Here is a 25,345-nt window from a genome sequence, read left to right as displayed (position 1 = left end):
GGCCCTCGGTTGACTCCAGAAAGTATTACCTCTTCCATCAAATCCATCCTTCAAAAAGTGAATCATTCCCTACGTTTCCGGGTTGAACTCCATCTGTAACTGCTCAGCGGTGTTCTGCGTCCTGCCACCGTCCTGTTGGTAATCTGTGACAACCTTCTATACTATCCGTAATTGCACCGTAATCTCTGAAAATACAATAAACCACCCTTCCACCTCCTCATCCAAATCATTCATAAAAACACAACAATCCGGAGGTCTCAGAACATATCTCTGCAGGACTCCACTGCTCATGGACATCCGGGGAGAACATTTTCCATCCACAACTAACCTTTGCCTTCTGTGTACCTGGATACCAAACCTTCTGACGTTATGAATGGTCCTACCATCGTTAAACTTAACGCCTTGTTAAAATCCAGTCATATCAGATAAATTATCCACCACTTTATTTCCAGAAGACCACGGAACAAACACGTTCTCTCATCTGTTTCTCTCTTCCATTGACTCCACCTTAGCTCGGGCGAGTGCAAAGATGTAAATAATCCTCATCCTCCGGGGGCAATCTGGAAATGGTTGCCCAACTCCTCCGTCCACGTCACCATCAATTACCTGAGACATAATTCTAAGAGGATCATCTCATCTCGGTCCAGGACATCCTGTTTTCTGGACAATATGTTTTCTGGAACTCAGCTACCAGAGGACATTGAGTATCTCCAAGGGGTTTACGTTGGTTAATATGATATCACCCCAACTTGTTTGGAGCGGACTGGATTCAATATACTGATGGAATTGCTTTGTCAGCGACATCATATGTGCCTGCAAATCGCGAAGCTCTCAAGGGGCTTGGCTGATGTAGTGAGTTACTAACTTTCTGTCCTATTTCCGACTCCCGCAGTTTTGTTCGCACCTCGAAATAAACTTTTTTTTTTGCTGTTTCCTCCGTCCCCTATTAATGGCGGCATCATAATGAGCTACCTTAATAGAGTCAATTAATTGCTGCTTGCATTTGTCCTTGCCAATGCCATCATACCCGGTCTGTGTTTAATCTAACCCAAAGAGGGATTCCAACCATTTCATTTTGCATAACATTGTCTTTAAAGTTCTGCTCATCCGTTCAGCAATTGCACTCCATTGTGGTGGATAAGGGATACCAACTTGTGTCGCGAGAGAGCTTTGCAATCCCCAACGGGTAGAAACTCTGTCCAACAAAATCCTGGCGGTAACGTCAGCGGTCTTCATTATCTAGTTGTGGAAGCCTCTATCCACTTGGTGAACGCATCCACTATCTGTAAGATATATTTCGGTCCTCCTGAGGATGGAGCTGAAGATCCAACAGAATAACCCTGCAAGTTAACAAAAGGTCCTTCTGCAAGGCGTATCCTGAAAAAGCATTTCTAGCCGATTTATCTGGTTTCTCACTGGGGACAAATCAAACAGTTCTTGCAATAATGTGCATCTCCTCGCAGATTTGGCCACCAACACAGATTCTTCAAATGCTCCACAGTTCTATCTGATCCTTGATGTCCACAAATGTCACGGTGCAAGTACATCAACTGGTTTCTTTCACAATCCCGCTCCTCAAATTTAGCACTATCAAGTATAATCCAGATTGGTGCCTGTATCCAATCGAATTTTCCCAAACTCTTCAGAATCCTCTCCTGTTTGTACTTTTGCTCACTCCTGATCCTATTGCAGTGTAATAACTAAGTCTATAAGTGCAGAGTTTGCTGGATTTGCAGTCATCCCTACCTCTACATCTGCACTCACTTTCATCACCCAAGTTGATTCCAGTTATGAATAACTCTCCAGCCTTCCTGCTCCTTTCTGGGGATGTCTTTAAGTGAACCTCCACCTTTTTAATCGATCAGTGTTTTCTCTTGCCTTCTCAAATATTTACTTCAACAAGGGAGCTGATGACAAAGGTTTCCTTTCTATTGGGAAATAACCTCTAGATTCCCATAACGGTAAATATTCAGTCAAAGCACATGAGCATCCAGTGATTGAAGGGATACGGGGCATGTACAGTCATCAGAGTTTAGTCTCATTCGGTATCAGTCTGTTCACCATCTTCGGTCCATTCACTTACTTTCATCTCGGTCTTCTGCACTGACGGGGGTGACATAGGACACGGTGTCTTGCATCACTGGAACAAGCTCTCCCGCCAGCCACGTCCCTGACGAGCGGGACGTTCCCGGCTGTGCAGTGACGTAACACTGACAGCAGATTCTCAGAGTTCATCAGTCAACCTCCTGCTGCAATGCGGAACTTTACATGATTCCATAAGTCAGATCTGAGCTTCCCTCGAATTCCTATTCATAGGTACGGGACTGAGACAACACCAGTAACGCTGGAGCAGACAGTTGCAGAACGAACCCCACACTTACACGATAGTAGAGACTGACAGATACAGAACGAAACCCACGCTCCCACACTGTAACAGAGACTGACAGATTAAGAATGAAACCCACACTCTCACACTGTAACAGAGACTGAGAGATACAGAATGAAACCCACACTCTCACACTGTGACAGAGACTGAGAGATACAGAATGAAACCCACACTCTCACACTGTGACAGAGACTGACAGATACAGAATGAAACCCACACTCTCACAGTGTAACAGAGACTGACAGATACAGAATGAAACCCACACTCTCACACTGTATCAGAGACTGACAGATGCAGAATGAACCCCACACTCTTACACTGTATCAGAGACTGACAGATGCAGAATGAAACCCACACTCTCACACTGCAGCACAGAGTGACAAATTCGTTAGGTTGTAGAGCGACCAGCTTGTTTCTGCAGTGGAATTAAATCAATCGCCATTTTCCTTCATAATCTATCCACTTGCCGATATGTAGAGCCATGGGTAACACTTAGCTCTCTGAAATGCGCTAGCGTTTAGTGGTGATACATTTCACTCGCTGTTTACCCCGTAAATATGAAAATTGTCCTTCATCAGACTCCTGAAAAATATGTGAGACGCGCCTAAGGGGTAATTCACCCCGGTGGCCGCTCTGTTGAACTCGGGAACTATCCGGGACGGTCCCATTTTATTTTCATTCTCTCCGTGACATCTCATTCTTCGTTCTGGTGTTTCCCTCTGTGCTTTTCTCCAGGTTTCTTCAATCAGGGTGGATCAATTCCCTTTTTTTCAACCTCTCCGCTGTTTCTCTTTCTGAACGAACTGTTCTCCATCAGGAAGTGTAATCGATTTTTGGGAAAAAGAATGGTACTGGAAATCCGAATTCAGGCATCAATCACTGGAAACGCTCAGCTTGTAAGGTACAGTAGATTAAATACCCATTAATATTTCAGTCATCTGTGCTCATAGTTCATCACCATGTTAAAAATGTCAAATACCTCGTGTCTGAGGGTTCGGACCCTGTATCTTTTACACTGATGATCTGATGCGGAAAGCCACACAGAGAAATATCGCAGAATTACTTTAAATGGTGTTGTACCGCTCTCTGACCGAACATTACACACTCCGTTCAATTTCCAGTTCCGTCGCACCGATGTCTGTCCTGCAACCGATCAGCCTTGTACAACTCCGGTGATTCTACACGCCCGGAGTTTGACGGAAGTAAGAGTTGACGCGACAGGTAACTTTTCGAGCACAGGATTGATTTATGCGGCTCGCGCCAGTCATTAGTAACTCAACACTTTATTACACATAACTGTTCCAGTGATACGTAACGATTATGTCCCATCTCCGTCCACCACGTGAACACAATCACAGTTTGAATCCGAAGGGACTTCGTACTAGTCTTGGTCAAATTAACTCCCAATCAGTTTGAGAGGTTTAGTGACTACAACACAACCGCCTGGCAAGATTAAATGACAAGACCATTGTATCTGGAGATGGTAATGACCCGGGGTTAACTTTGTTGTGTCAATGCAGCACATCTCCTTCTGTTGTTGACTGCTGTCTGAGTCCAATCACAAACAAGAGGAAATCTGCAGATGCTGGAAATCAAAGTAATGGACACAAAATCCTGGAGGAACTCAGCAGGTCAGGCAGCCTCTGAGTAAAAGAGTAAACAGTAACGTTTCGGGCCCAGACCCTTCATCAGGGTGATCCAATACAATAGGATTGGACTTTTCCACCACAACTGCAGGGTCGGCGACAGATTTTAGACAAACAGGCCTGTCTCTTACAAATAAAGGTAACTGTAATGAATAATATGCAACGGGTTGTCTGAGACCCGGATGTATTTGTGTTAAATTGCCACTCCAAACCCTTTGTGCTTATTTACAAACAATTGGAAAGGAGCTGGATAGTCAGATATGCCCAAAGCAGGGACGGTTGACAAAGCAGTGTCAAGATCATTAAAGGCTGTGTTCATTTCCTGACTCCACTGTATTTCGTCAGACATGCTCGGTAATGAGGCTTGTCGAGGAGAAGCCTCTATCATTCGATATTCAGGAATCCAATGCCTACAGTAATTGACCATTCACAAAACGGGAAACATTTCAATTCGGGTGCGGGGAAGTGGCGCATCAATAAAAGCTGCAATTAGGTATTTGGCAATTTGCTCAGTTCCTTGAGAAACCATGTCTCCCAAATCCTGTAGAGTGGGCTGACATTTATTGAGGGATACCTTTTGTTTCTTTCCAGCCAGGCTTGGCAACAGAGCCGCAACGTCATTTTTTCGCAATTAACTCGGCCGAGAGTGATAATCGGCAGTTTGTAAATTTCTACTTTCCGCTGGCAACCGCTGGGCGCTTAAATCCCGTGTGATTGCTGCGGCATAAACCGGGGGGCTCTCAGTTTACCCATGATGCACCCTGGTCCGAGTTCACTGTCCACCACTGTAAGTGAAAGCAATCAAACACTGACTGTCCCTGTGTAAATGGATGGAGAGAAAGGCAGAACAGGGTCTATAACAGAACAACATCAGATGCGGCAGGAATATGGAGATGATGACGTCAGCATCGGGCTCGACGGGACCAAGAGGTACAACTATCTTGTTAATAGCACTTAGGTCTGTTAAAAAAATCACTCATTACCATGACTTGCGTTTGGAATTGGTGAAACAGGGGAATTACATGGAATACAGGTTGGGAACAGCACTTCCTGATCTAACAGCGCTTCTGTGCCAGGCTCCATACCTTTCACTGCCTCCGGTGATAAATTATATTTCCGTATAGAGGGTGGAACAGCATTGGTCTTCCTGTGGTGGGGCGGAATGTACAATCCCACATGGTTCTTGTGTATCGACCACAGGGTGGGAGGTGACCCCTACGTTGACAAATTATATTTCCGTATAGAGGGTGGAACAGCATTGGTCTTCCTGTGGTGGGGCGGAATATACAATGCCACATGGTTCTTGTGTACCGACCACAGGGAGGGAGGTGACTGCGAAAGCAAAAGGTGTACGACACGCTCGGGCGAAGGAGGGGGAGCAAGCAGTCAAACTTTGTTTTAACGCTGAAAAGGGCAAAGATTAAATATCCGGAATGAAGTTGTTGAGTAGCGTTAGTATTAGGCAGTGATGTAGACTGTGTGAGGTTTAACCCTGTAAAGTCTGAAGCACGGTTTCGAGTAGTTCAGGAGTTGCAGGGAGTTTAACGGCAATCGTGACATGAGAAGTCCAGTTTGGCAATTTAAACCACTCATTCTGTTCCTCACTCATAAACAGTTCTGCCACTGTGTCTTCTGGACCGTAATAGATGCGCCCGGTAAGAGAAAGAGTTTCTGCTCTGTGAAACACGGAAAGGAGCTTCTGGTGATTGTTCAGCCGAGATGTTTCAGTGTGTCAGGCGGTGCGTTGGAAATGCATCAGAGGTCTGCATGTCGGAACAGACTGCCGTCGATAATAAGCGTCGTTCGGCAGTTTAAGAATGTCTGTACTGTCTGCACGGTAGCGCAGAGTTGTCCTGTAAGTCTATTCCAACAGATGATTCCCAGCTGTCAAGGAAACAGGAAGCACAGTCAGTCATATTTTCCCATGTTTTTTGTCTGCACCTGGCAAACTCTTCAGAGTCACTATGGCTTCCCCATAATGGCAGCCTTACACGGTGCCCTTTAACCACTTTCCATTAGTAACGTTATCTCCATCATTATTGTATCTCACTTTATTCCGCTGGGGACTTCAAAATTTCCTTGCACTGCCGTCCAAGTCGGTCCCACACACCACTTTCAATAACATCTGAACATTTCCAGGCAAGGGGTTATAAATCTTACAAATTTGTTCCTTAGCTTGCACCTCGGACATAGCCCACGGCCGGATTACCGCGACGGGGCAAACATTTTCTTTTGGATATTGTGTAACAGGATCTATTCTGATTCGCTTCCCGTTTCCGGGTTAAATACGCAAATTATATTCATGTCCCATTTGATTTTTAGTCCCTTCCGCCAGTGGACAGAAGACCCTTAAAATAGGCTCATCTTTCCTTGGATAGTTCCTTGTCTTGTCCTTATCCCCCTTCTGCTCGTCGGCTTCGGTTGCCTGGGCATTATCAGACGGGTCGGGGTGTTTGATTCTGTTGTACAGCTTCTGCGAACAGTAAAACATCGATCAGATCTGAATCCGGGGCGGGCTCGGGCTCTCTCAGACTCTCTGGGTGAGGATATAAGCCCCGAGACACCTCCCGGTTCTTCTGTTCGGACGTCTTCTGCAGAGTCGGTCTATTTATTGGTTTCGGAGACTGATGTCGCTTAGCTACCACCAGCCTTTTCTCAAGTCAAGGTTTGACCCAGGACACACACAACCCACAGATACTTAGGAAAACAAAGACAACAAACTCCGTTGACTAGGCTCAAAATAACAAAGTAAATTGCATAAATCAAAACACTTTATTAAATCCCGCGTAGTGTCTCCGTCTCCTCGAACAGGATCTCGTTTAAAATATTTAATTTTCTTTATCTCAAAAGACTCCCATAGAGCCACCGTCCTTGTGTCCAACCACACAAGTCACTGGTAAAAGGAATCACATGTCTAGTATTTCCACTTTCCAACTAGCTATCATCAGCAGTGGAGACTGGCGGCACCAGCGGCTCTCCCCGGGATTTCTTTACTCGTTCCATCTGCCGGTGCAACTTTCTCATTGTTTTTCTTTACCTTTACAGAGAAAACTCACCCCGCATTTCTGTCAGCAATCTTTACTGTCGTTACTTGCCATCTTCCTTCAATCTACTTACCTGGTTTTCATCATTACGTTTACAGGAAACTCTCTCCCTGATCAACTTTACTGTCACTGCTTCCCATCCGCCTTCAATCTACTTACCTGCTCCTGCAAAGGAAAGACGGTCAGTCGCAAGCACAAGCGTGAACGACATTTCGTTCTGTTCGCCTGTCGAAGACTTATTTATACTCGTTGGATTTGTTTACTAATCGGAAAACATCCTGGGTGGGACTAGGATCCGGATCCTCACGTCCTTAATTCCCACAATTTCACACAATGCTGCGCTCCTTCCGACTTGATCTTGCCGATGCCGTCCTTTCTACCCGGTCATGGGCCAGGAGGCTCAAAGCGGATCACCCAACGGGTAGCTAACTCGAAGTTGCCATTCCCACCCACAGTTACTCCATCGTTCGAAACCATTTTGTTGGCGTCCTGCTTAGCTAAGGCAAATTGTCAGAGATGTTGAAGAATCAAGTTCAGTTGGCAAATCTTTTATTTAACATGCTATCACGGAGAGTCCACATGCGTGGAATTCTTAAGGTACAAGTATAATGCATCTCTTTATATCTAGTAGCAGAGAGGTGTGTGAAATCTTAGCAGAACAAAGGAGTTAGTTCACAATGTTTATTTTCATGACTTATTGTTTATCGGTTTAAACTCATCTCATTTGCGCAGCTGTATTATGGTTCTGAGGAACAGAAGTGACAGGCACGATATTATTTCGTGGAAAACGCAGAAGTCCACAATCTCCCAAAGCTTAAGCAGCATACAGCCCTGTAAACCTTCTATTAGTAAATGTCATCCATAGGGATGGCGGTTCGATGTCAGAGAGACAGAGCGAGGGTGATGGTCGTGAATAATGTTCGGAGGGAGGGAGAGCGTGAATGCCGGTTAGAAGGAGTGCCGTCAAGGAAAGGAGTCACAAAGACGGGAAAACTTTGTTCAGACCTGATTCCTGCCTGGGCACTGGCTGTCTAGGTGAGGATATAGACTCTGAGATTCCTCACCTTTCTTTTGTTTGAACATGGTTTGGGCAGTCAGTCTATGTTTTTCTCGGAGGCTGGTGTGGCCTAGCTAACTCCAGTCGAGTTTACTGTCATTTAATAATACACATGCACTCCGACAAACTAGACAAGGTTTCTCCAAGCCGGGTTGTAAAGAACAGCAGCACAAACAACACACACAACAACTTATGAAAGAAAGGACAGCATCCTCCGATGAGCCACGCACAGATAAACAAAGTAAATCAAAACACGTTATTATATTCAGATTGTTTGTCATTTAGAAACCACAAATGCAATGCAGTTAAAAAAATGAGACAACGTTCCTCCAGAATGATATCACAAAAGCACATGACAAAACAGACTACACCGGAAAATCCACATAACGTTTGAAATCCCCAATCCAGAGTCCGGAGAGGCTGCTGCGTATTAATATCGCATTACTATCTTAGCACGTTCCCCGGAAAGAAGCTCCAAAGCTACCAGACAAAACAAGACCAAAAACTAAAGCTACAAGACCTGCACAAAACCACGTAGTTACAACAGTGCAAACAATAGCATAATTCATTAAAAAAAATAGACCATGGGCACAGTAAAAGTAGTCCAAAGATGTTAAAGGACTATAATTTCAACAGAAACTACCACAGAGTTTCCACAAGTCCCCAGGGTCCCGACAGACTCGCCATCCCACGCCGGCGGCAGAAGGGAATACCCCTGCTATGGGCTTCCACGGCGCCGCCCGACTCAGCCTCGCAGACACAGCACACAGTGAAAGCGACCTGACCGCAGTGGACTCCATGTCCGGCGAAGCTCCGAGACTCCGACCATCCGCTCCGGCACAGCTTCTCCGAGCACCATCCTCTGCCGTGGGTATCAAGACGGCCCCACCAACGCGACCCCGAGGACTGGGGGCCTGTTCTTCCCAGCTGAGTCCCGGACCTCACAGCAGCAGCAACGAAGAAGGTCTTACTGGACATTTCCCGAGGTTCCTCCGTGCTCCCACGTCCGTTTTTCACCCGATTATGATGGCGCACGGCACCCCGCTTCACAAATAACAGATAATCAGCTCCGGAGTGGCCGCTGCAAGCTCCGTCGCGCCACCATCTTGGATTACAGTTGAATTTGAACATGATTCAGCACTCCATATGTGTATATGCAATTGTGATAAGAAATACAGACCAGGAAACTTAAATGAGAAGCTACCTCAGAAAAACGAATCATCACTGTGGAAGAAAACATGAACTAGTGGAATGAGTATGACCCTCCATGGGAGACATCCCAATGATCTGAGCAGATGAGATAGTGAAAAGGAAATATCGAGCACCTGACTGAGAGTTGGAGACCTCTTCCCAGAAACAGAAGGATTCCTTGCGGAAATACAGGACAAGGTGGTTAACAAAAGCGGGGAAAAAAATCAAAAATACATACAATATAAACAAGGCAATCAATGCAGAAAATACTAAGAGAAACCAGACACAATCCAACACATTCCAGGATCCTGCGGCAGTTGAACTCAATCTGATTAATTATGCAGCTGCAATCAAGTGGCAAATATCATTCACCAAAATCTTGCTTTAAAATTCAAACGGATGAATGACCATGTTAACCTAATTAAGGTACAATTATTTCCAGCCTGATCCACTTAGTCAAACTCTCACAATATATATGATAATCGATACATTATTACAGATAGGAAAATCCATAATAACCATCCGGATATAATATTACAGGATAAACAAGCAAATCCCTCAATAGATATAACAATTCTGAACACACACGTTCCTTGACCAGTGGAGCACCTCACCACAGGTATTGTTTGTGTCATTAGTCAGACAAATTATTTTCTCTGTCAATCAGCTTCCAAATGTTACTACTCTGTCATTTATTGCCACACCCAGCTGCTGATTTCCTTCTCTTCGTGATACGTTCTTACATCGACCATCGTCCAGAGCCCCAAACTCTGCCCTGTGCAGACTCACCTCTGGTTTCTGACCCTGCTCCTTTGAACATCCAACCAATGTTTTCGCATTCTGCTTTCAGTCTTTAGAGAACAGTGATGTCTTCTAACAACCCTTTAGAAGCACGGAAAATGACCCAAAATGTGGAAATGAGCCATGAATAAGGAGAGTAAGTCCAAATGTCATTCTTCCTCAGCTCAGAGATTTCAGGGGCAAAGAACATCTCAGACAGAACTGCAGTCAGCTCAACTGTCTGGTGAAAATTCAAGGGGAACCTTTTTACCCACAGAGTGGTGACTGTTTGGAACCCATCCTACAGGGGGAACACGAGGTGAACAGCAGGGGAGGATTTAAAAGGATTCGTGGGACAGAAGCACTGGCAGGGTCCAGCAGACCTAAATTGACTCTCTATTCAGTTTAAGATAGTACATAGGGCCAAGATAAATTGGTGCATATATTTCCTAATATAAGCCCTATTTGTGACAGATATACCATAGAGGTAGCTGCTCTAACTCATAAGTTTTGGTCATGTATAAGCTTAAATAATTTTTGGAGAGATGTGTTTAGAATATTGTCTAAAGTTATAGATGTGGATGTTCAACCCAATTTCACTTACAGGAATTTTTGGGATTATTCCAGAGGAAATAGGCAGAGTATCTGCTTCCGCTCAGCATGTGATAGCCTTTTCAACTTCACTGACTAGGAGTACTGTCTTGTTATATTGGAAAGAATCTAATCCTCTACTGTTTTCTATTGGCTCACCTTCATTATGTCATATCTGAGCTTGGAGAAAATTAGAAGCTGGACGTTTGATACATCTTTTAATTTTGAGCAAGTCTGGTAACCCTTTATTCAATATTTTCGTATGATTTAATTTATTTTTACTTTATTCTCTTTCGGGAAACTCCTTATCCGTGAAAGTTTGGAGGTGACTGGAAGGTTGCATTTCTCCTTGTTTTTCTTCTAATTTTATCCTCAATTGGACAGCCCAATCTTTCTTTTCTTTTCTTTTTTTTGTTCCAATTTAGTTTGGTGTTGTTTTCCTGCATATAAATAAAATTTTCCAATTTTTTTTAACGATTTGTTAAGAGGAGTTGTGTTTTTTTTGATTATACTGTATGTATAACTGCATAACATTAAACCTATCTGATTTTGACAATATATACTTTTCTTTATTGCTCTTTATATGTCTATTGTATTATCTGTTTGCTAAACCTTTCCACTGATTTGTATATTTTTTACTGGAAATCAATAAAAAAGTTGAAAAAATGAAAATGACTGTCCTGGAACAGAATCACTGGCACCATCCAGCCGGCCTGAGTTGGCTCTCTACTGTACGCTAGGTGTGTTATAAATTCACCAAGTACTGGAGACAGAGTTTTAAATAAAACTGACTTATTTCTCTCATATCCAGAATATTAAACTCCAGTTCTATTAAAGGTGGATGTGCAGCAGAAGAAACTCCTCCCATGCCCAGTGACCAGGGTGCAGAACTGGGTGTGGTGATCAGCAGCAATAATTTACGAGTCACTCTTGAAATTACATTTAGCAATGGTGATGAACAAATATGCAGCATGCAGCTTATTGAAAGTTTCTCTCCAGTCTGAACCCGGCAGTGTGTCACAAGGTTAGATTACTGAGTGAATCCTTCCCCACATTCACAGCAGTTGAACGGCCTCTCCCCAGTGTGAACTCAATGATGCACATAAAGGTGAGATGACCGAGAGAATCTCCTCCCAGAGTCTAAGTAGGTGATCAGCCTCTACCCAGTGTGAACTGACTGGTGTCTCAGTAGGTCAGATGACCGAGTGAATCCCTTCCCACATTCTGAGCAGGTGAATGGCCTCTCCCCAGTGTGGACTCGCTGATGTAGCAGTAGGTCAGATGACCGAGTGAATCCCTTCCCACATTCTGAGCAGGTGAATGGCCTCTCCCCAGTGTGAACTCGCTGATGTACCAGTAGGTCAGATGACCGAATGAATCCCTTCTCACATTCTGAGCAGGTGAATGGCCTCTCCCCAGTGTGAACTAACTGATGTAACTTCAGTTTAGATGACTGAGTGAATCCCTTCCCACAGTCTGAGCAGGTGAATGGCCTCTCTCCAGTGTGAACTCGCTGATGTAACTTCAGGTTGGATGACCGAGTGAATCCCTTCCCACAGACTGAGCAGCTGAATGGCCTCTCCCAAGTATGAACTCTCTGATGTACCTTCAGTTCAAATGACCGAGTGAATCCCTTCCCACATTCTGAGCAGGTGTATGGCCTCTGCCTAGTGTGAACTGTCTGGTGTCTCAATAGGTGAGATGATCGAGTGAATCCCTTCCCACATTCTGAGCAGGTGAACGGCCTCTCCCCAGTGTGAATGGACAGGTGTGTCTGTAGTTTTGATGACTGAGTGAATCCCTTCCCACAGTCTGAGCAGGTGAATGGCCTTTCCCCAGTGTGAACTAACTGATGTACTTTCAGATGGGATGACCGAGTGAATCCCTTTCCACAGTCTGAGCAGGTAAATGGCCTATGCCTAGTGTGAACTGTCTGGTGTCTCAATAGGTGAGATGACCGAGTGAATCCCTTCCCACAGTCTGAGCAGGTGAATGGCCTCTCTCCAGTGTGAACTTGCTGGTAAGCCATTAGATCAGATGACTGAGTGAATACTTTCCCACAAATTCAGCAGATGAGCAACCTTTGCCCAGTGTGATCTGACTGTGTGTCCACAGGTGGGATGACCAACTGAACCCCTTCTCACACACAGAACAAGTGAATGGCCTTGTCCCAGTGTGAACTTGCTGAAGTACCTTCAGTTGAGATGACCGAGTGAATGCACTCCCTCTGTCTGAGCAGGTGAATGGCCTCTCCCCTGTGTAAAATGATGGGCGTGCCAGTTGGTCAGATGACCAAGTGAATCCCTCTCCACAGTCTGAGCAGGAAGGATGATCGAGTAAATCCCTTGCTCCACTTCTTAAATATCTAGACCGAGACAGCAAAACTGGGGTGCTATGTTTGAATTTCCATAGACAAATTCCTTGTCATTTTTAACCTGTAAAGATTTAAAAATTCATCAGTGGGTGAAGGACAACATTTCAGATGAGCTCACACTGTTACAGTATGGTTCAACCCAAGCTGGAGAGAGAAATCATCTTCTAACTGGGCACAGTGTTGGTATCTGGAATGACCATCAAACTCTCTGATGCTCTATAAGTATGGGGCATTTCTGCCATCTCCAGTCTGTTACTCGGCTCAGTTTGACTCTCTCCATTGGTAATATTCCCCATTCCCCTTGAGCTGCATGGGTGCCTGGCTCCACAGTAACTGAAACACTCTCACGCAAGTAGCTTTTGTTGACATACAGCTGGGATTTTCTTTTATGTACTATTAATTTAAAGTGCCATAGACTTAATGCCATGTAAATATCTCCTGACCTTGTCTAGTTCAACATTGGAGATAAATGGTTTGTAATTCTGAGAATTAGTTAAAACCCGAGCAGAAGGATATAAATAAAATAATTTAAACCATTGAATAAAATCAGACCCAAAATTAAATTTTCTTATGTTTTAAATAGATAATTCCATGCAACCCAATCAAAGGCCTTCTCAGTATCTAAGGATGTCACACATTCCAATGTCTCTTTAGAAGGAGAATAAATGACATTTAATAAAAGACGAATAGGGAAATGAGAATATTAATCTTTAATAAATCCAGTCTGGTCCTTTGAGGTTGCCCTTTGAGTCCATTGCTCTTTGATCTGGCCTTAGAACACTTAGCTATTGCCTTTAGAGTATCTCACGGTATCAATGGGATATTAAGGTGAGGTATTATTCACAAAGTTTTGTTCTATGCCGATGACGTACTACTTTATATTTCTAATGTCAAAACTTCTGTGCTTTCTTTACTTTCTTGTTTCAGCCAATTTTCAGGATATAATCTAAATTTACATAAGAGTGAACTTCTTCCTTTGAATAATTTGGTACCCATTCATACTAACCTTGCTTTTAAATCTATAAGAAATCAATTAACCTATTTTGGTGTAAGAATTACTAAGATTTATAAGCTACTGTTTAAAGGAAGTTTTTTCACTCTATTGAGTTACGTTAAAAGGACAGTTTCAAAATGGTTGCCACTTTCATTATCGTTGATTGGCTGAATCAATTCTATTAAAATGAATCTTACCTAAATTTATATACCATTTTCAGGCCTCACCCATCTTTATTCCTCAATCCTATTTTGATTCTCTTGACTCTCCCCTATCTTCCTATATATGGAAACATCAACCTTCTAGACAAAATCAATTTCATTTTCAAAAGGCAAAAAAGAATGGAGGTTTAGCTTTACCAAATTTTATGATTTATTGCTGGGCAGGCAATATATGGAACCTCACATTTTGGTCATACTATATTAACCATGAGGACTGTCCTGTTTGGGTTTCTATAGAAGCTAATTCTGTTCATAAATTCTCTATTATTTCTCTTCTTGGATCTTCACTTCCTTTACCTTTAAATAAACTACCTGACAGATTGGTAGTTAAACATACTTTGAGGATTTGGATAAAATTTAGAAAATATTTTGTTTTAATGAGACATTTGCTATCAAGTCCTATTTTTTCTAACTATTTTTAACCCTTCTTTGATTGATGTAGTTTTTAAAGAATGGGATAGACTGGGTATTAACTGCTTCCAGGATTTGTTAGTTGGAGGAAGCCTTTTCACTTGAGCAATTCTCAGCTAAATAGAGCTTACCAAAAACCTATTTTTTTTTAATGTCTGCAAATTAGGGACTTTCTGCAGTCTCAATTGCATACATTTCCAAAAAGTCCAGATAAAAATTTATTAGATGTAATTTTTAATCTGAAACCTTTTCAGAATGGTTCAATATCCAATATTTGTGGCTTGCAGTTGAGAATGAGAAATGTTCCTTTAGACAAAATTAAAATCTCTGGGAACAAGATTTGCAGATTTCAACATCTAGAATGAAATTTTTAAATTGGTTAATACTTCATCGTTATATGCCTGCCATTCCCTCCTACAATTTAAAGTAGTCCATAGGGCCCATATGACTAAGGATAAGCTCTCTCGTTTTTATTCAGATATGTCTCCCTATTTTGACAGATGCAACTATGGAGTAGCTTCATTGATTCATATGTTTCGGATATGGCCGAGTCTTCAAAAATACTGAAAGGAAGTATTTCAAACCTTTTCTGCACTTTTTAAAGTTAATTTTAAGCCTAATCCTTTGACTGCCTTATTTGGTAATGTTGGAGGGCAAGATATGATTTTGGAAATACCTGATCAGTGGCTACGTGATGTTACATCATGCTTAAATTTAGAACAGATTTGGTGTTCAATTTCTGAATCAAAGACTTTCAAACATAATGGGGACCATTTTTGAATTATTTTCAAAGCATTTGATTTGTTGTTACGTACGGATGTTGGCTAATATTATCATCTATTTATTTATAATGATAAGGATGTTTTTCCTTTTTTTCTTTTTTTTTTACCAAGCAGCTTTTTGTTGGTAGCGGATTAGATTTTTTCTAATATACAGTTTCTAATATACTGTATTTAGTACCATTTTATCATTTTTATAGATTATTATATATATTATATTTATATTATATATATATTATTATATAGTATATATATACACACACACTTAAGTTACTCGGTATTCTTTTATGTAAGAAAATCAATAACAATATTGAAAAGAAATCTCCGGATCTGGCTGGTGGCACAGTGGCAACCGTGCCGGACTTCAGGATGAACCTGAGTTTGAATCCAGCCAGCTCCCCTGGACACTTTCCAGGGGAGCTGGGTTACGGGCTGCTGATTTCTTTGGAACCACTGCTGTAATTGCCTCGTACGCGGTTGCCCATGATGCCAGAGAGGCATGGAGGGAAATCGTCCGTTAACTGGAGAAACACCGGTTGCAGCGTACCTTTCCTTAAATATCTCCCAAAACCATTGCCTCATCCAATTTACTATCTCATCTTGAATGCTGAGTGACAGAACCTCCTTGACCAACCTCCCATATGTGACTTTGTCAAGTTCCCATGGAGAAAAAATCAGCTGCCTTGCCTTCATCCCCTTTCCTGAAAACTTCCTCCAGAGACTCTATAAGATTGGCTAGACATGACCTACCATGCACAATACCATGCTGTCTATCCTTAATCAGTCCACATCTATCCAAATACTTACATATCCAGCTCCTGCACATATATTCTAATAACTTTCCCACTACTGATGTCAAGCTCACTAACATAATGTTTTCTCATTTATCCTTAGAGCCTTTCTTGAACAGCGGAACAACCTTGGCTGTCCTCCAATCCTCCAGTACCTCACCTGTCACTAAGGATGATTTAAATATCTGAGCTTGGACCCCGAAAATTTCTGCACTTGTCTTCCGCAGGGTCCTGGGAAACAACTTGTCAGGCCTTGGGGATTTATCCATGCTAATTTGCCTTAAGACAGCAAACACCTCCACCTCTGTAACGTGTACAAGGTCCATGAAGTTGATGCTGCTTTGACTCACTTCTATCGACTCTGTGTCCATCTCCTGAGCAAATACAGATGCAAAACTACTATTTAAAACCTCCTCCATCTATTTTGTCTCCTGTATAGGTCACCATTCTGTTCGTCAAGAGTGGGCATGTTCCTGTTCTGACCTTCTCCATGTTTCTGTGACAGAGCTGGCCAAACTTGACTGGAAGGGGAACCTGGTAGGAGTGATGATGGAGCAGCAATGGCTGGAGTCTCTGGGAGCAACTCGGGAGCTGAGTGATAGACACATCCCAAAGAAGTGGAAGCATTGGAAAGGTAGGAGGACTCAACCTTGGCTGAAATGAGAATCCAAAACCAACATAAAAGCCAAAGAGAGGGTAAATAAGCTTTTAGAAACGAAGAGAAGACAACTAAAGAAAGTCGGATGAGCTCTGGGTGTGGAAATATGATATTGTAGTCATTAATGTGTCTTGGTAGCACCCAGCAGCCTGAGGAATTTAGAGGAACAAAATATCCAGGGCCTCGATATCTCTTGAAAACAAAGGTTCCCTGCACCAGTTACCTTTCACCTTTTATTTTGGCAGGCACATGCAAACTCTACACACTCAAAATTTCACTTCTGAAGAACCCCCACTTACCAAGTACTCCTTTGCCAGAAAACAGCCTGATCCAATCCACACTTGTCAAATCCTTGCAAAGACCATAAAATTGATCTTTCTCCAATTTAAAATCTCAAGAGAAGTCCAGGCCTCTGTTTTTCCATATTTTCTTGGAATCTCATGGCATTAGGATCACTAGACATGAAGTGTTCCCATACACTAATTTCTGTCACCAGCCCTGGATTATTTCCCAACAGCTTATTGCACACTTCTACGCCGGATGTTTTACGTACTGCTTGAGGCACATTTGACAAACTCTACCTCATCTAGTCCTTTTACAGTATGGGAGTCCCATGTAAAGTTAAAATCACTTACTATATCAACTTTTGTTTTTTGGTGTAGTCTGTGAACTCTCTACAAATTTGTTCCTCTAAATCCCTCAGACTGTTGGGTGCAACCAATTCCCAGTAATGCCTACGATATCATAATTCCATGCCCTGGGCTTATCTGGCTTTCCTACAATGCTTCCTGGATCATGATTTCCACAGCTCAACACATTTATCGCACCATGCTCAAGCATTTGATTGCTGACTTTGTCTGAGGTCTGAACAACATCTGTCTGGTGTCAAGAAAACAAACTCTCCCTCAATGTGAGAAAAACCTCTGATGCTGAATTTTGCAGTGACAACGGAGGAAAGGTTTTCTTCCGATGACTCTTCCATGAAGGTCATATTTGTGCAGGTGTCGCTGCACAGTAGAACAGTGCACAACCACTCCAGAGTCTGCTAAATCTTCCTGAATTTTTTTTTACAGTCAAATGGGGGTTTTGATTTGCCTTTCTAGCAGTCCTATGAGTAGTTCTCTCAGAAAGTTTTCTTGGTCTTCCAGACATCAACTTGCCCTCCTCTGTTCCTGTTAACTGCCATTTCTTAATTACATTGTGAACTGAGGAAACGACAACCTGAAAAATGCTTTGCTATCTTCTTATAGCCTTCTCCTGCTATGTGAGCATCATTTATTTTAACTTTTCAAGTACTAGGCAGCTGCTTAGAGGAGCCAATGGCTGCTGATTGTTGGAACAGGGTTTGAAGAGACAGGGTATTTATAAAGCTTTGTGATTTGCATAACCTGGCCTGTCCTAATGATGACTGTGAACAAGCCATAGCCTTAACATGCTAATTCAGGTCAGAGACCTTGGTAAAAGTTATCTGAGAGCTCAAATCTCTTGGGGTGCCCAAACTTATCCATGGTGCTCCTTTCCTTTTTTTTTTCCACTCTAAAATTGTACAAAACAGAAATAATACACTAATTTTGCTTAAAGTGTTGAAAAGAATGTTTCGTGTTTAAGACTTTTGGAGATCAGTTCACCTTCTACACACTAAATTATTCACAGTAACAGAATGTTTGACCAGTGGTGCCCAGCTGTTTACATACCACTGTATCGGATGAGGTGGTGAGCACGGGGTGTGATGGGGGGGTGGGGGTGAGGAGGAGGACTGACAGGGAGCAAAGAGGCAGAACATGCGGGATGAGTGGTAGATTTAGAGGGTGATAAAGAGGGGAAGACAATGTGGGATATAGGAGCCAGCAGGGAAAGTGTTTGAGAGAGGGGGAGGGTGGGATGCAGAGAGAGAGAAAGAGAGGGTGAGAGCTGGAAATGGAGTTTACAGAGTGGTGGAGGTGACTGAGTGAGAGAGACAAATTTGATTGAAGTGAGAGGGTGCATGAGAGAGGGGGAGATGGAGAGGGGAAGGCAGAAGGTGAAAGAGAGTGAGAGAATGGTCAAGTAGCAGTGTCACTGAGACAGATAGAGAAGAGTGAAGGGGAGCGTAGAGGTGGGGAGGAAGCAAGAATGGTTGAGGGGGCGATGATATGGAAGGGGGTGAGGGAGAGGCGAGATGGCAAGGGAGAGACTGAATAAAAAGGGAGGTCTGGAGTAGAGGGCAGGAGGATGAAGAGGGACCGTGAGGAGGAGTGGTGAGGGAAACGGGGTACGTAGACAGGGATGAGGGAGAAAGGTGAGAAGATGGTGTGTCTGATTAGAATTGTTAGGCTAACTATTTATTCAGTCCCCAGTTGCAGGGTCGTTAATCACGTATGTTCACATGTCACTGAACAAATCCACCATGGGATTATGGTTCCATGCCTTGACATTTACTGTGTATGATTCTGGTCAACATATCCGACAGTGGGGAGCTCTAACACGTATGGTTCTGGTCAACATATCTGACAGTGGGGAGTCTTTAACGTATACGGTTCTGGTCTACATGTCCAACAGTGGGGAGTTTCACAGCATACGAGGACCTACAGCAAATCACAGTGCAATGCCAACCCCAGGTGATGCTGGTGTTTCTCATGTTCAGGTAGCAGTGAGGAAAGAGTTAATCTCGGGTTTGTGTAAATCGAGGGCCGGTTGCAGTGGGAATGGGCTTGGATCGATCCAGACAGCTGGAGCCACCGCGTTCTCCAGTCTTTTAGATTTGCGCCCGAGTCGGGATTGCGGGATCAGTTTGTTGTGGTTCCCCTCCAGCTTGGGAGGGTGGATGTGAGTGAAGGGGGCCTGTCAGTGAGTCGGTGTGGGGTGAATGGTCAGAAGGGTTTGGAGCCACTGGCGGGACAGAGGGTGGTTGGGGTACTGTGGGTGATCAGAAGTAACATGACCTGGGTGGATGGGCAAGGGGTAAATTACGTTATCATCGAGGGTGGATTTGGTCCAATGAATCAGACAGATCAGCTCACGTGTCCTTTCAGGAGGCCACAATTCCCTCATCATCTTAATCACTGACTAATCTTCCTGTTAACATTGAGTTTGTTACAGAGCCCCAGAGTCTGCAAACAGACGATTGGTAGGAGGCAGAGTGTTATGGTGACAGCCTGTTTCTTGGACTAGTCCCGTTCTTAGTGACATTCCCTGAGGTTACACCCATTGCTACTTGTCATCTATGTCAATAATTTAGTTGAGAAAGTACAGGGTATGGGGAGAGAGTTTGCAGCAAGTTCAAACAATTACTGTTTTTGAAAGACAGTCAGTATAAACACTTCCCTCTCTTTCCCTCTCCCCACTCAGAACTGACCAAAAGCTACATCAGAGGATGAGAGATCTTGAACTGAGTGACCACTGTGAGGGAATGGGAGTGGTTTCAAAGGGCTGGTCTGCTGGAAGCACATTACCAGACCTGGAGTGATTGTAACTGGGTCTGACAGAGGCATAACTGGTTCTTCTGGGCACATTCAGTCTCACACCAACTATTTCCTACCTTCCTTTGTACAGGTATGTAATGTCTAAAGGACCAGTGTTTGAGTAAATGAGACTCACCAAACTTTCTCCTGACTATATCAATGGAATCTCCAAGTCAGTTGGATTCTCTCCAGTTGATGTTCTCAATCCTCGGGCTGTTTCACTCGTCTTCAGTCATGGTTTGCTTCCATTTGGGGATTTTCTTCCAATATATCTCTCATCACATATCTAACTTTAACATCAAAGATAATGAAGCCGATAAACAATAAAAAGGAGAACCAAACATTTCTATTAATTGTTACTATGAACAAAACTCACTGAACGTTAAACATTGAAGGCTGAGCAGAAAGGAAAACACCACCCACCCGGAAACAGTGAACATGCGTGAAGAGATTGTACATCTGCGGATAAATCGGAGGGGCAAACAGGATCACGTGACTAGTGGGGTCTCCCACCCCAGGCAGAGGGTCCAGCTCCCAACACTCTGTGGAAAGACACAAACGTCACTTACATCTGGTCTCACCTTAAGTGTATTAGACATTTCAATCCCCAGGAAAAATGTATTGTCTATCCACTCAGATTCATAATCAAGTTTATTATCACCAGCATGTGGTGTAAAATCTGTTAACTGTGCAACAGCATTTCAATGTAATACATGATATAGAAGAAAAAAAAAACAAAATAATAAAAATTTACAGTATACTTATATCTGGGACCATTGATCGTCGTGATTTTTATAAATGACCTTGATGAGGAAGTGAAGGGATGTGTTAGTAAATTTACTGATGACACAAATGTTGGGAGTGTTGTGGATAGTGTGCGGGGCTGTCAGAGGTCACAGTGGGACACTGAAAGGATGCAAAACTGGGCTGAGAAGTCCCAAATGGAGTTCAACCCGGATAAGTTTGAAGTTGTTCAATTTGTTAGGTCAAACATGATGGCAGAATTTCGCATTGATGGGAAGACTCTTCACAGTGTGGAGGATCAGAGGGATCTTGGGATCCAAGTCCATAGGACACTCAAGTCTGATATGCAGGTTGACTCTATGGTCTACCGTGCATTGACCTTTATTAATTGTGTGTTGAGTTTAGGAGCCGAGAGTTTTTGTTGCAGCTATATAGGACCTTGGTCACACTCCACTGTGCTCAATTCTGGTCACCTCACTACAGGAAGAATGTGGAAATCTTAGAAAGGGTGCAGAAGAGAGTTAAAAGTATGTTGCCTGGATTGGGGAGCATGCCGTATGAGAATAGGTTGAGTGAACTCGGCCTTTTCTCCTTGGAGTGACAGAGGATGAGAGGTGACCTGAAAGAGGTATATAAGTTTATGAGAGGCATTGATCATGTGGTTAGTCAGAGACTTTCTGAGACACTGTTTCTAATCCTTTGGTAATCTTCTAAACGTCTATTCAGTCTCACCCCAGCCGGCACGGCTCCAGAGTAAACAACATAAGGTTGTCCAGCCTCCCGTTATAGTTCAGGCCCTCTATTCCAGGCAGTGTCCTGGTAAACCTCTTCTGCACCCGCTCCAAAGCCCCGACATCCTTCAGAGAATGATAGCGACCACAACTGTATAAAACACTCCAGATGTGGCCTAACCCTAACCCTCCCGTTGTAGCTCAGGCCCTCTATTCCAGGCAGTGTCCTGGTAAACCTCTTCTGCACCCGCTCCAAAGCCCCGATATCCTTCAGAGAGCGACCACAACTGTATAAAACACTCCAGATGTGGCCTAACCCTAACCCTCCCGTTGTAGTTCAGGCCCTCTAATCCAGGCAGTGTCCTGGTAAACCTCTTCTGCACCCGCTCCAAAGCCCCGATATCCTTCAGAGAATGATAGCCACCACAACTGTATAAAACACTCCAGATGTGGCCTAATTAATCTTATAAAGCTGCAACATAACTTCCCGACTTTTGAACTCAATGATCAATACAACCATGTGGCGACCCATTTCCTGGCACACCCGAACCGGCTCACAATTAGCCAGCGTTCCGGCTAAGGGAGATAGCCTACGGGGGTTTGTGAGTACGTGTCTTTTGGAGCATCCGCGCCCACGGGGGCGGGTTGAAGGAGGCTTTAAAGCAAGGCTGTTGAGTTCGAATAAAGTTATCTTTGACTGCAGTTTACCAACTCCCGTGTCGTTATTTTAGCGCTGCCTATAGCACACCGCTACAACCACACCATTTGCCTTCTTAACCACCCGATCAATCTGTGCGGTTTCTTTCAGGGAGCGATGATCTCGGACTCCAAGATTCCTCTGATCATTAACACTGTTCAGGGTTTTGCATTTAACAGTGTCTACATTAACATGCCTCTACATTCCACCGACCGAGCTGCAAAGTTTATTATCACTAATCAAATCTCACCGAATTTTCGCAGGACCTGTTGAATTTATTGCTAAGTGCACAAGTACGGGAAAGTACAGGAACAGAGAAACACTGTGGCAGCATCACAGGCAAGTACATTCAGTTAACACACGGAACACAAATTATACATTTCTCTGTCAGTAACAATATGGAAATATGTTTTACGTCATCATGCTAATAGGACCAGAACAACAGGGGCTGAGCGGCGGCTCATCTCAGACGGTTCGCTGTGAAGGTCTCACAACCCGGACTGACCCTGGCAGATTCTGTGAAGGAAGCGAGGCGAGGCCGCCAGTTCGGGAAAGTTCATCCCCTCCCCCTTCAGGTTTCACCGATCACCTTGTGTTTCTCTCTCCCTTCTCCTCCCCCACCTTTCATTCTCCAGTCCTGCCGAAGGGTTTCGGCCAGTAATGTCGACTGTACTCTTCTCCTAGATGCTGCCCGGCCTGCAGAGTTCCTCCAGCATTTTGTGCGCGTTCCTCGCATTTCCAGCAAATGCAGATTTTCTCTTGTTTCGAGTTCGGGAAAGTTAACTCACTACCCAACGTCAGAACTCCCCGATCGGGACCGGCTTCAATACTCACCGAAAGAAAATTTTTGGTGTTGCCCCGCAGAGAATAATCCGTCTTCGGCACCCCGTCCAAGACGGCGAGAACCCCCCTCCGCATCCCGATCTCACCGCCGACCCGCTTTCACAAAGAACGAAAAAAACAGCACGGACTAGCCCAGGAATGTAAGCATGCGCAATGTGCTAATTGCGTCATCGAGCGGTGGGCGGGGCCTCAGAAAAATCGGCAGAAGCTTCCGATCTGCGGTAAAACGGGATCACGTGACGAGTGGAGGGCCTCCCACGTGATCCGGTGACGGCTCCTCGCCCTTCACACACTGCCCTGCCCACCGTCGCATTTCCCATATTATTTTATTATTTCCAAACTTAAACCAGATACGTATTTAATTTTTCCCACCATATCTTCCCCGGTCCCGTTCCCTCTAGCCCCAGGTCACAGAGCTCTCAGAGTTAAGAGTTTCGACTCACATCGCGGTCCGAAACACAATTCAGACCCAAACCAGAAATGTGCAAGTTTCATTTAAATCAGACTATGTCTATAAACACTAATTTCTATTTATATTCCTCCGGCCTCACTGATCAGGAACACTGAAACATTAAGTGAGAAACAGCAGCAGAAGGCCATTCAGCCCCTCTAACCATCAACAAGATAGCGGCTGTTCTCCCTTCTCAGCCACATATTTCTGCCCGATCCTCATTTCCTCGATTCCCTTTGGTCTCCACACATCTGTTGTTCTCTGTTTTTATGTGAGGACGATCACTGAGTCTTCACCGCCCTCTGTTGTGGGGATTTACAAACATTCACCGCCCTCGGAGTGGAGACATTTCAAACTCGGACAGTCCATGACCTTTTTCAGAGACTGGGATCCCTGGTTCAACCGGTAATGATGTTGCGCATTTTAATGAGTTCACCTTTCAGTCCTCGATTCTCTAAATGAAAGGGTTATCACACTTGATCTTTCTTCATAAGATGACCCCACCATCCCAGGGATCAGTCTGGTGAACCTTTATTGCACTCTCTATAACAAATACTCTCTAACCTCTTTGTTCATCACCTATGGAATTAATTTCCATCTTCTGTATCCCGTGTTGCTCCAACCACTCACCTCCCACCCCTGTCCCTATTTCCACCTTCCCACCCACCCCCTCACCTGGATCCACCTCTCACTCCCCAGCTCTTGCCCCATCCCCACCCCTCTCCTCTTTTCTCTGACTATTTCCCGTCCACTCACAATCCAGAGGGAAGGTCTCGGCCCGAAATGTTGACGGCCCATTTCCCTCCACAGATGCTGCCCGACCCACTGAGTTCCTCCGGCAGCGTCTTTGTATGCTGGTAAACTAACACCTTGACAATGTGAACCATAGATATCCCTTCCTCTAAAAGTCATCGAATCACTCAGACAGCTAATCGCTGACAGGAATTATATTTGATGGTTATTACATTCCAGCTGGATGGAGTTGATGGGGATTTTCGGCGTGTCTCAGCGAAAGAGCCGAACGGCCGAGCTCTCTGCGCTGTCCCTCCGGCTCTGGCCAGTGGTGGCGCTGTGGGAACCCTCGGCCAGAGTCTGGACCATAGGGAGACGCGCAGGCGCGCTGCCGACACTAAGCGTCGCAACACTGGGTCTGTGACAGTCCGAGCGGCGGTAGACAGAGGCTGATGTCGGGTTTGTGTAAATCGGGGGCCGGTAGCAGTGAGAAAGGGCCTGGCCCGAGCTCTGCCGGGTGGCTGTGAGCTCCAGGCTCTCCTCAGCCCCGGTTTTAACTTTGCGACCGAGCCAGGGCTGTAGGGTCAATTTCTTGTGGTTCTCCAAGGTGTTTGGGGAGAATGGGCTCTGTCTGTGTGTGTGGGTAGAGGTTATGAGTGGAATGTGGGTGTGGGTTTGTAGGCGGGTTGGGTTCTTTTGAGTGAAAGTGGGATGATTGCACATTCCGTGATACGGGGAGGATGGTCCCGAGACAAATTAAGTTGTAAACAAGGGACAATCTGGT

General features: G+C 44.2%; 1 protein-coding gene across 1 annotated transcript; it reads right to left on the bottom strand.

Annotated features, from left to right (window-relative positions):
- Positions 1–4,703: 4,703 nt before the first annotated feature.
- LOC132388615 (gastrula zinc finger protein XlCGF8.2DB-like) lies at positions 4,704–23,514 on the bottom strand. Its single transcript, XM_059960990.1, has 5 exons — positions 23,370–23,514; positions 20,500–20,653; positions 12,486–13,130; positions 7,236–7,241; positions 4,704–4,749 (listed from the first exon to the last, which is right to left on the bottom strand). The coding sequence occupies exons 3-5, from the start codon at positions 12,722–12,724 to the stop codon at positions 4,704–4,706; spliced, it is 291 nt and encodes a 96-aa protein (XP_059816973.1). The 5' UTR covers positions 12,725–13,130; positions 20,500–20,653; positions 23,370–23,514.
- Positions 23,515–25,345: the final 1,831 nt, after the last annotated feature.

This window comes from Hypanus sabinus, unplaced genomic scaffold (genome assembly GCF_030144855.1).
Source record: "Hypanus sabinus isolate sHypSab1 unplaced genomic scaffold, sHypSab1.hap1 scaffold_367, whole genome shotgun sequence".
In the NCBI taxonomy this organism is placed as follows: domain Eukaryota; kingdom Metazoa; phylum Chordata; class Chondrichthyes; order Myliobatiformes; family Dasyatidae; genus Hypanus; species Hypanus sabinus.
This window is presented reverse-complemented; position numbering and strand designations above follow the sequence as displayed.